Source organism: Micropterus dolomieu, linkage group LG15 (assembly GCF_021292245.1).
Source record: "Micropterus dolomieu isolate WLL.071019.BEF.003 ecotype Adirondacks linkage group LG15, ASM2129224v1, whole genome shotgun sequence".
Classification (NCBI taxonomy): domain Eukaryota; kingdom Metazoa; phylum Chordata; class Actinopteri; order Centrarchiformes; family Centrarchidae; genus Micropterus; species Micropterus dolomieu.
This window is the reverse complement of record NC_060164.1, coordinates 213,551-224,971: the sequence shown is the minus strand read 5'-3', so window position 1 is coordinate 224,971 and position 11,421 is coordinate 213,551. Positions and strand designations below refer to the sequence as shown.

The 11,421-nt window shown below is 41.5% G+C and overlaps 1 protein-coding gene across 1 annotated transcript; it reads right to left on the bottom strand.

The window, feature by feature from the left end:
- Positions 1-6,925: 6,925 nt before the first annotated feature.
- Positions 6,926-10,009, bottom strand: LOC123984453 (solute carrier family 2, facilitated glucose transporter member 5-like). Its single transcript, XM_046071366.1, has 4 exons — positions 9,941-10,009; positions 8,811-8,943; positions 7,894-8,081; positions 6,926-6,964 (listed from the first exon to the last, which is right to left on the bottom strand). Exons 1-4 carry the CDS (start codon positions 10,007-10,009, stop codon positions 6,926-6,928), a joined length of 429 nt encoding a protein of 142 aa, XP_045927322.1.
- Positions 10,010-11,421: the final 1,412 nt, after the last annotated feature.

The window sequence follows — 11,421 nt, the reverse complement described above, 5'->3', positions numbered from 1 at the left end:
CAGGGTGAAAAGAGGAGCTGCAGCAATGTGCAGTATGAGAAAAATATGGTGTTATTTGAAAATGAAACCATGTAAACCTGTTCTGGTACAACCCCTAATTAAGAGTTTGAACCTGAAAATAAGCATAATACCACCTCTTTAAAAACTAAGTGTCTGTGTGTCAGACATTTAAAGGGAGGAGTTATAAAGTTTGATGGCCACAACCAGGAATGACTTCCTGTGGCGCTCTGTTGTGCATTTTGGGGGAATGAGTCTTGCACTGGAAGTGCTCCTGTGTTTGAGCAGCAAGTCATGGAGTGGGTAGGAGACATTGTCCTAAATGACATGTAGTTTGGACAGCATCGTCCTCTCTGACACCACCCACAGAGAGTCCAGCTCCACCCCCACAACCTCACTGGCCTTGCAGATCAGTTTGTTGAGCCTGTTAGCGTTAGCTACCCTCAGCCTGCTGCCTCCCATGCCCATGCAACAGCAAACAGGATAGCACTGGACACCACAGACTCGTAAAACATCCTCAGCCTCGTGCTGCAGATGTTGAAGGACCTCAGCCTCCTCAGAAAATAGAGATGGCTTTGGCCGTCCCTGTAGAGGGCTTGAGTGTTCTTGGCCCAGTCCAGTTTATTATCCATGTGCACTCCCGGGTATTTATAATCCTCCACATTGTCCACACTGACCCCCTGGATGGAAACAGGGGTCACTGGTGCCTTGGCTCTCCTCAGATCCACAACCAGCTCTTTAGTCTTTGTCACGGTGAGCTGCAGATGGTTCTGCTCACACCATGTGACAAAGTCCCCCACCACAGCTCTGTACTCAGCCTCATCACCCTGCTGATACATCCAACCACAGTAAACTTCTGAAGATGGCAGGACTCTGTGTGGTAGTTGAAGTCTGTGGTGTAGATGGTGAAGAAGAAGGGAGAGAGGACCGTCCTCTGCGTGGCCCCGGTGTTGCTGACACACAGTGTTGCAGGCGCGCATACTGTGGTCTGCCAGTCAAGTAGTCAACAATCCAGCATCCAGCATCCGGCATCCACCTGCATCGCTGTCAGCTTCTCACCCAGCAGGGCCGGCCGGATGGTGTTGAAAGCACTAGAGAAGTCAAAAAACATGACCCTCACAGTGCACGCCGGCTTGTCCGGGTGGGCGTGGATGCGGTTGAGCAGGAAGATGATGGCGTCCTCAACTCCCAGTCAGGGCTGGTAGGCGAACTGGAGGGGGTCAAGAAGAGGGCTGACCATGGGCCGCAGCTGATCCAGAACCAGTCTCTGCAGGGTCTTCATAATCATAGGACGTTGCATCTTTGGCACAGGCACGAGGCAAGATGTCTTCCACAGCACAGGGACCCTTTGGAGACTCAGGCTCAGGTTGAAGACATGGTGCAAACTCATACACACAGACACTGCTCTATTTTATGGGACTGTATTGTAGTTTTTGATTATGGTGAACTCTTTTAGCACTCTGACGTTCTGTACACATGACATGGGTAGTAGTACACTGTAACTTAAGCTGGGCGTATTTGAAATGTTTACTACATTCCAATCCGGTAAAGCCAGATGCAGTAACAAAGACAGGAAGTCAACGGCATCCGCCAATAAAACAAGAAGAACAGCAGCACGAGGGGACCAGTTTGCAGGATGGATGATGCAGGGCTCTACAGAGTATTTCACTCGCACATATCCCAAAAAATAAATACATGGGAAGAGGGAAAAAAATTTACAAGCACAGTGTTCGAGTAAAGACTACCTACCGTAAATGTTCTGCATGAATGGTTATGATTATTGACAAGTATTTACTTAGCATTAATAAAATAGAGACCAATGTAGACTGTTTTTCTTGCACATGGATTTTATAAATGGAAACATTCCACAAAAATTAAACTGCTGTAACACTGGGCAGTGTTGGGAAGGTTACTTTGGAAATGTAAAAGATTACCGATTACAAGTTACCCTATTTAAAATGTAACAGTAGCCTAGGTTAACTATTTCAATTACTCTATCAAAGTATTATTTATATTTGATTACTTTTCTAAATGACAAATAAGGAATGTTTTTCAACTGTTAACCATTTTCAAAGACAGTTTGAGAGGCAATTTAACTGGCAGATGTTGGAAATTCAGAAATGAGAACCAATAAAAGCATGAGAACAGCATAAAATTTTACTGAACAGCAATGGCTGGAACTGGCAAAGAAAGACATCGTGCACACGAAAAACATGCAAAGCAATAAAATTAATATTATTCAACATATCCAAGCTTTTTACAGAAAACATTCAGATGTAACCCCCGATGTTATCATAAACATTTTCAGAAGTAACTGTAACATATTAGTTACAGTTAATTTGTATTTAAATTATGTACTGTAACTAAATTACATGTAATTAGTTACTTCCCAACACTGGTAACTGGAATATGTTATTCATAAGAAGCCTAATCTAGTGGTAAACTATACAGTATATGAAAATGTATTGAATATGCTGAGATTATGTAAGTAAAACAGTAACATTATACTAACAGCTGAATTGAATAACATCAGGTCCAGTGCAGCTGACCTGCTGCCCAGTTGCGCATTCACGCCAAGGATAGTGCATTCAGTAACTCAGTACTGCAGCGTTACTTTGATTAGTAACTACAATAATATTACTGTTACTGTAGTTACTGGGAAAATGAGTAAATGTAAAGTGAGAAAAGTAATATTAGTACAGTTCCTGCCCAACACTGCTAACAATAGGCCTGGCTATGGAATTAGTTTTAATTTAATGTTAGAATATTTTACTAATAGAACTAATTTATACTCCACAGATTCTGTGCAACCAAAATAACCATAAAGATTTTTAACAATGAAAAAACTAACAAATGAAACTCAATCAGCAACAGCAAACTACTTCCTTAAAAGCGAAAGCAAGCCTGTAACAAGATTTAACTGAAAACACAAGACTGAACACTTAAATTAGGGAAACACTTTAACAGCCTCCCTCCTCTGAGGGAGTGAACACCAGCACACAGCTCCACACTGCTGTCTGACCCTGAGTGGTCCACTGATCCCGTAGGGGTCATTTACACTGGGGATGCTGGGGACATGTCCCCACCACATTTTCAAATGGCTGATTTTGTCTCCATCACTTTTTGAAAGCATCTGTTAAAAACGTTCTGAAAAATAGCTTGCACCAAGAAATGTTACCTAACAAATGAAAATGCTTTGAGAAAGGTTGATTTGCACAATAAGAAAATATGCACTGCAATATAGTTTTATATAAAAACAGACATTTCCACCATAAATTGGAGCAGAAAATGTCTCCAGAAAACAGGAAATTACGAGTTTAATGCTCAAAATCTTATGGGGGAGGCAGACCCCCACACATATATTTCTGCATCAAATATTGAATCTAAATAGTGCTAAAATCTTCTTGTCTTGTTCTCGTGCATCTTCACGTCTCATGACCCAAATGTATCATCACCCCTCTAATCTGTCCCCACTTTTCAACACAAAGTGACACCCTTGACTGACCCGCTCCGCTCTGCACCAGCTCCTCTCTAGCAGGCCTACTTATTCTCTCCACCAATTAGTGAACACTTTTGCAAAGCATTGTATGCATGCTACTGTGGTGTATAATATATGTGCATTTGACTCATAACAGTTTAGAATAGCACTGTAGCAGCTGGATAGAGGATTTGTGACCTTTTAAGGGGAGAGCAGTGATTAGTGTTTATGTAGGGATTGAACCCTTCTATGGTATCTAACAGATACCTAAACATATCCTATATAAGCTGTGTTTGATGTACAGAGAGACAGAGTGGCCATCGGGCTGGGTCACTCTCCAAGCTGCTGCAGAGCTTGTAATGGATGCTGAACTCCTTGATGTAATAAACTTTTATGATCAAGAACAGTGTCAAGCGGATTTCTTCTCAACACATCATCGCAGCATTATTGTCCGCGTTATTATTGACACCACACTACATTCTCATTAGGGGCTGAGCACCCTTAAAGGTCTGATCCTAGAATTGCCTCAGCTCCAGCCCTTCAGCAAAGTAGATGGCCCTGCCCACTGAACACGTACTGTATACATCACTCTCAGCCATGCCCCCACCGTCCAACCTTTTGTTCCAACACAACACCAAGCGGTCATCCCATCAAGCTAGAGAAGCTTGTTCAGTGTGTCTCACAGAAAGTGCTTTTACGGTTATGAAGGAAAGGTAAATATTTTCTGGTTTTCCGTCTGATGTCTTCTGGCTGCTCTGCCTCAACTCTGTGATTTACAGTTTCCTGATGGACAGATACTGGGGGCTTTGGAGCAGTAGCACTTGTTGATATAAAAGCAAACTCTGTGTTCTTAACCGGTACTTTGTTTGTCTCTATCAAGTCATAACTGGGTGACAAAGAATGTATTAATAAAGAATGTAAAGAGAGTAAAGGACTAGACAACTAACCATTGTGAATGACAGAGCTGGTAAGAATCCCTTTTAACCTTTATTCTGAAAGGAAGATCACAGTTGTCCACTTCAGAGCTGTGTTCAGCGCCATGTGCCCACACCAATTTAGAACTCTGCATCTTTCTTTAACACATCAGTCTGATTAAACCAGTTTAGGCATGTGTAAAACAAATTTAGTTATACTCATGTTTAAGTAATAAAACATTAGACAAAATCTACAAGTGGCATCCCAGTGATCAAAGTGGCATGCGTTGCTATCTGCCACCCATGTCATTTTAAACTAGGGCGCAGATATAGGACACGCTCAAATCCTAAACTATTCTGTCGCAGCTTTAATCACTGTCCACCAGCCAAGGAAGTTCTGTTTAATGAACACTTTTAATTATTTAACTATTTGTTTTTGCGTATGTGGGTTTGTATGAAACTGAACATGACAGCTTAACAGGAATGGCATATAAAATGATAACAAAATAATAATAATCAGATTATGGAATCAAATGATGTAGGAAGTGTTATGGTGATAGCATTTTGAGCAGTGTCACCCTGCTGTAGATTTTGTTCAGAACTTATGATGTCATAACAAAAGGCCTACAGAAGTGAGAGTGGAAAATATTGTGGTGGTGTGAGTGTATTCAATAATGTTATTCGCAAATCTGTCTCCAAATGGATATTACTGCATGGCTAAAATAATCAATGAATACTACTTTAAAAATCTGAATTCCTTGTTGCCTTCAGGTAATCCATCTTAGTGTCCCAGACTCCCTAACCACTAGGAGTCACCAAATTCAAAAATGTTCAAATCCTGCACGCAGGGACTAGAACTTCCTCCAAACTGCTGCTGCCTTCAGTGATGACATCATGCTGCTCTAGTGGGTGTCACTGAAAAGCCCAACCAATAAAGTCAACTTAAATGCTTCTTCAAATGTGAATTTTGCAGCAGTGTCACAAAGTCACAGGTAGACAGATGACTATTGGTGCTAGCCTTTTTTCATTTTCTGCTACAACAGCATACTATCAAGATTAGTATGTATGGAATTGAGACACACTGCATGCTACACAGCTAGAGTTACCCACAGTAGCTAGCCAGTCACATGTGAACAGTTTGGCTGACATATGCCACAAGAAGAAAAAACAACGATGTAAAAATCTAAATGGGGAAGCAGACATTCGGGACTTGTGAGCTGCACAGGTGGTACGGCATTGCCACAAAGAGACACAAGACATTTGCTCACATTCAATTCGATTCAATTTGAGGCTTTAGGGAGAGCAGGTGTATTAACTGGAGACAGCAGACGGTGACAGTTAGAGGACCAGGTATATAAGCAAACAAACCCACATGGCTGGCATTAACACAAACACACACACATACACACACACACACACACGCACACGCGCACGCGCACACGCTCACACACACACACACACACACACACACACACACACACACACACACACGCAGTCCTGTGGTGTGCCAGGAACTGTGCCAAGGCTTGCCAACTGTCACATGCACTTAAATATCACCTCCAGCATTTGCCACACCACAGTCGCCATTACTATCATCATCATCAAATCAGTGTACTCAAAAACATCATCATCATAATCACAATTATTGTTTGTCATCATTACCTTCATCATTGTCGTCACTCTTACCATTATTATTATCTTGACCATCATCATTACCATTATCAGGAATGATTGTGGTCATGTCATCTCACCATCAAACGAAACCGCCATCACCTCAAACACTGCCATCTTCATTATTGTTGTGGCAAGCACAATAATCGTCTCTGTCATCACCATTTCTGATCATCACAGCTATCTTCGTCATCACGCTCACAAAAGCACCCTCCTGGTCATCGTGATCATCATTATATTATTATAATTATTAATACTCACGTGCATGACCATTCTCATTCTCTCAAGTTATGCTGTCTTCCTTATGTCATCATCATCATCACCAATAAAGTCTTCATCTGTTATCACTGTCATCTTTATTATTATGGTCACAACATGCCCTTCATCCTCATCACTGTCATCATCATTGTTGATTATACTGATTGATTCATTTTCATTTTAATTGATTATCCTTCTCATTCTAGTTTTGTCATCTTGATCATCACCACCACCACCAGCTATATCACCATAATCCTCCTCATCCTCAGTGCGGCTCTCAGTATGTGCATGTTTCAGCAGTGCTCCACTTTGTTTAGGCACAGCTAATTAGCAGCTAAAAATACAGCCTGGAGAAAGGCGTGCTAATGAGTTCAGCTCCAGTGCTTATAGTGTGCACTTTCTGGCCCGGGCGCCCCGGTGATCATTTGAATAATTAATGAATCTCCAGGGCATAATTCAGAGGGAGAATTTAGCTAATCGTATCGGCAGAAAAATGATGACACCAGCTTTTGGCTTTATTCACAGGACCACGCGAGCCTTATAAAACAATGAGGGATCATTTAGGCATATTTGCATCCCAGTGTTTTTGTCTAATAAGCTAGATCAATCAGATGAGGGAGCCGTAGAAACAGGCGGCGAGGTCGAGCTGGACAAAGAGTGAAAAAGCAAACGGACAACGATTTGCAATTACAAAAAGCTCAAGTGAAACGAGCCAGTGCTGAAAAAAACCTTCTGATGTGCCAGTCTGTGCTGCTCCTCACTGTAGCCTAAAGACTCCATTTACCAGACACCATTTGGCAGCCAACAGCTGATGGTAAGCAAGCACAAATAGAGGAAATAGAGACGGAATCTGTTTGTTGATACCATTTTAAGCAAACACCTGCTAAACCTTGGAATGCCCTCTGGACAATAACAGAACTTGATACAATTTTAGTATGTTGAGCCCCTTTTAGGGAAATGTCAGTGTAACTACAGGTGACAAAATGTAACATTAATAGTTGTGTTAGAGTCGAGTTTGACCTAAGTCATGAATCTAGTGACTTGGCATGACAAAATCAAACAGATATGCAACTTGACACCAATGACTGGTGACTACACTTGAACTCCCCCAAGCCCCCAAATATCAAATTACGGTTAAAAAGTGAACAGGGAATTAAATGTTAATTTTTCTGACAATGATAATTTCATGAATCAATTAATCTGGCATCAGCAGCATTTGTGTTGCGCTAGTAGGAGTGAAAGGTGCTGTGTTCTCTCACCATGTTCCACTGCCTCATGTGATCAAAAATCAGTTAATGCAGCTTTAATGTCATTTTCACTTCATAGTATTCCATATAGCATGCATTTGCTAATCTTCTGTATTTTATTTGTTTCAGCCGTGCCGAACTGAGACACTGCTCGATGTGTATTGCTCATGCTTGATGTATGCTTGGACACATTTCCTACTTGGGGAAGCAGCTTAAACTATGGTGAAAATGAGGAAATTCTGGACTTACAACTAAATACAAGTGATAGTATCAAAAAAGACATGCCAACCCCCTTTTCTTCTGCGTATACATTACTCAGTTTCCTTACAGCATCGATGCCAGACAGCTGCATGCCGATGTTGATGACCACCACACTCAGCACCTGCCAGCGGACGGTGTCATCCACCAACAGCTTCCATACTGATAGCGTCTCTACTGACGACAGGGAGCGCTGCTCCTCCTGCATCTCTTCAATCTCAGCCTGGATGTTACACTTGGCTCGGTACCACTTCAGGGCTGAGAGACAGGGGACGGGAAGCAGCATGGTTACAGCTCATCATACAACATCACATCTGAAACATAGGTCATTACAGCAACATTTGAGGAACTTTTTGTGACTTAAAGGAGAACTATTAAACTGCATTTTCAGTACTATATTGTCCTTCTGTGATTCCTTTATGGCAGTTTTGCATGATTAAAAGTTCAAAAAAATCATTTTCTGGCTCTTCATGTAGGCCTTCATTTCAGCCTCTGTCTGAAACAAGCTGTAGATGCTCCTGTCTCTTTAAGCCCACTGTCTTCTGATTGGCCAAGACCTGAAGCATGTTACCAAGCTGTTGTTGTCGCTGAGCGGTACAGACAGACTGAGCATATATGGTCCGTTGCTGTGCGGAGCAAATGACCATACATGGAACACCAGCTCCGTCTGGCTCTGTGTGTCGTAGAACGGAGCCTTTCGTAGAATAAGCAGCTCAAAACAGAGCGTTCAGAACAGAATCTGAGGTTTTGGCTCATAGGGATTTCTTTTAAACACTTTTACCTCATTATTTGAAGCTTTGGCCATGTTTAACATGAACATCCATCACTGTAACATTGTAGATAAGGCATAAAATGTGGAAATGCATAATAGGTCTCCTTCAACACTTGCTAGCTGACCAAGGTAACAGTAGTGTGCGTGTATCATTTTCCCCCTGCTAATGGGTGGTCATGTCATTCAGACACCAGTCATCATGCTTCAACACTGACCTGTGATGGTGGCGTGGACATTGCGCTTCTCAATCAGCAGGTACCTTGGGCTCTCTGGGAACCATGGCAACAGCATCAACTGAATGAAGGTGGGTCCCACCACCACTGACAGAAAGAGAGGCCAGTGCTCCTCCTGGAACAGTCACAACACAGTTATACTTACACACAAGCTGAGAAGTACACTCTCATCAGGTCACTGTGTAATAATTCTGAGGATCTATAGACAGAAATGCAATATGAGATCCATAACTATGTTTTCAGTGATCTATAAAGACCTTATATAATGAACCATTGTGTTTTTATTAACTTAGAATGAGACATTTATATCATAAATAAGACACTCAAATCGCTAAAAAGGAAGTGATTATGTGAGTAACTGTTGCTGTCATGACTGATAGCACCGCTATCAAAGTATGTATCAATGCGGCCTTGTTTAGTTTTTTCCGCAATTTCCCCACTGTGGGACAAATCAAGGTTTTCTTATCTTAGTTTAGCTCTCTGTGAGTTTTTTGCTATTTGGTCAGTTCAGTATCTGTTATTTAGTCTGTTGTGTTTCACTCCTGTCTGTTGTCTTCTATCCAGTCTTCTTTCTGGTTGGTGGTTTTTCTGGTCTGACCTGTCCTGCTGATATTTCGGTGCCTGCCTTAGTTGTTGTTGAGTTCTGTTCCTGTCTGATGTATTAGTCTCTGTACATTACATTACATTACATTACATTTAGTCATTTAGCTGACGCTTTTATCTAAGGGGTTAAGTGTCTTGCTCAGGGACACAATGGTGGATGGGTCACAGTGGGGGATTGAACCCGTGTCTCTCACACAAAAGTATGTGTCTTATCCATTGCGCTACTGCCACCCCCTCTGTACCATCGTAATTAATGTGATTTTGATCATTCTGCTTTAGTCTATTCTGTCCTCATTAAGCTTATTATTTGGTTTGCCTGTTTGTATTGTTGTAGTTGGCCTCTGTGTTTTTGTTGTTTGATTCTTGGCCTTTTTGTGACCTGTTAGTCTCTGTCTGTTGTCTCGGGGTTTGTTTGTAGCCTATCTGTATTGTTGGTGTTTTATTCTGTGTTTCCTTTCATGTATCATGGGTTTAGTTCTGCATTTTAGTTCTGTTGGTAACGGACTGACCCGATATAGGGGACGTAATCGATGTTCGCTATCCTTTGTGTCAACAGAGACTGTCTGGTGGGCCGCCATCTTGGTAAGGTCGGCTTGATAAGTTTCCTTTCTGTGGTCAGATTGAAGTAGAGACCAAGAGTTTGCTTTGGCGAAGGCAGACTTTATCGGCCTCTGCTGGCGACCCGTAGGAGCTACACAGACACCCAGGATATCAATATGAAGAGAAAGAGCCCACTTGCATGGGAGTGCTTTTGGTCATATATATTGACTGTTTTTATCAATATTTCAATGTTTTGGAAGCTTTATGTTATTTGGAATGTGGTTGTATGGAGAGAAATAATGTTTTGAAGATAACTACCAATAACAGTGAACATACGTATAAACAGTAAATGTGCCCAAATCATGGACATTCGTCTGGTATATTTTTGAAAGATTGTCTAATAACTGTTTCTTTTCATCAAATTTACAGTTACAGTTGTATTCCAGGTGTATTAGAAGATATTCAGGTGCATTATAATCTACCTTATGAAGGTTTCGATGGTTTATTGCATTAAAATATAGCTTTTTTTACTAGGCGAGGATGAAAATATTTTTTTTCTGTATTTCATCTACATGTAGTCTGTAATGTTAAAATAATTATGTTAATGTACAATGGATTTTAAATCCTAAAAAGCTTAGCTTCTGAACTTTTAAAGGAGACCAGAATTATGCATCTAGGCCAAATGGTTGAGGAGATATTACTGATTTATTTTGGGTCTGTTATTTTAAGCGTTTTTCCTGGAACTTCTCTTCAGAGACTATAGCTCAGCGTTTAACACCATCATTCCTAACCAACTGGTCACCAAACTTCTTGACTTGGGTCTCAGCAGCAGCCTGTGCATGTGGATTAAGGATTTCCTGACAGATCGCCCACAGACAGTGAGAATGGGCCCACATCTATCCTCGAGCCTGTCCCTCAGCACTGGAGCACCGCAAGACTGCGTGTTGAGCCCGTTGCTCTATTCTATCTACACGTATGACTGCAATTCTACCCATCCCTTGAATACAATGATAAAATTTGCAGATGACACAACTGTGGTGGGAGAAATCTCGAACGATGAGAACGCCTACAGAGATGAAGTTGACAGACTGACGGGATGGTGCAAAGACAACAATCTGACCTTGAATGTCAAGAAAACACAGGAGATCATAGTTGACTTCAGAAGGTGTAAGGAGGACCCTCAACCCCTCATCATGAATGGCGAGGAAGTGGAAAAGGTCTCCTGTTTTAAATTCTTGGGGATTATGATCTCAGAGGACCTAAAATGGGAGATAAATACAATCTCCATGGTCAAAAAGGCGCAACAGTGGCTCTACTTTTTAGGAATACTCAAAAGGAGCAACCTGTCTGCTGAGCTGCTTAAGATCTTCTATCAATGTTCCATCGAGAGTGTTCTAACATACTGTATGACTGCATGGTATGCCAACTGCACGAAGAAGGACAGGAAATC

Coding starts and splice junctions, on each gene's coding strand:
- LOC123984453 (XM_046071366.1), bottom strand. CDS start 10,009: ATGGCGGCCCACCAGACAGTCTCTGTTGACACAAAGGATAGCGAACAT. Junction 8,082..8,810: donor TGTCCACGCCACCATCACAG/GTCAGTGTTGAA, acceptor CCTGTCTCTCAG/CCCTGAAGTGGTACCGAGCC. Junction 6,965..7,893: donor AGCTGTCTGGCATCGATGCT/GTAAGGAAACTG, acceptor CTCTTTGTCCAG/CTCGACCTCGCCGCCTGTTT.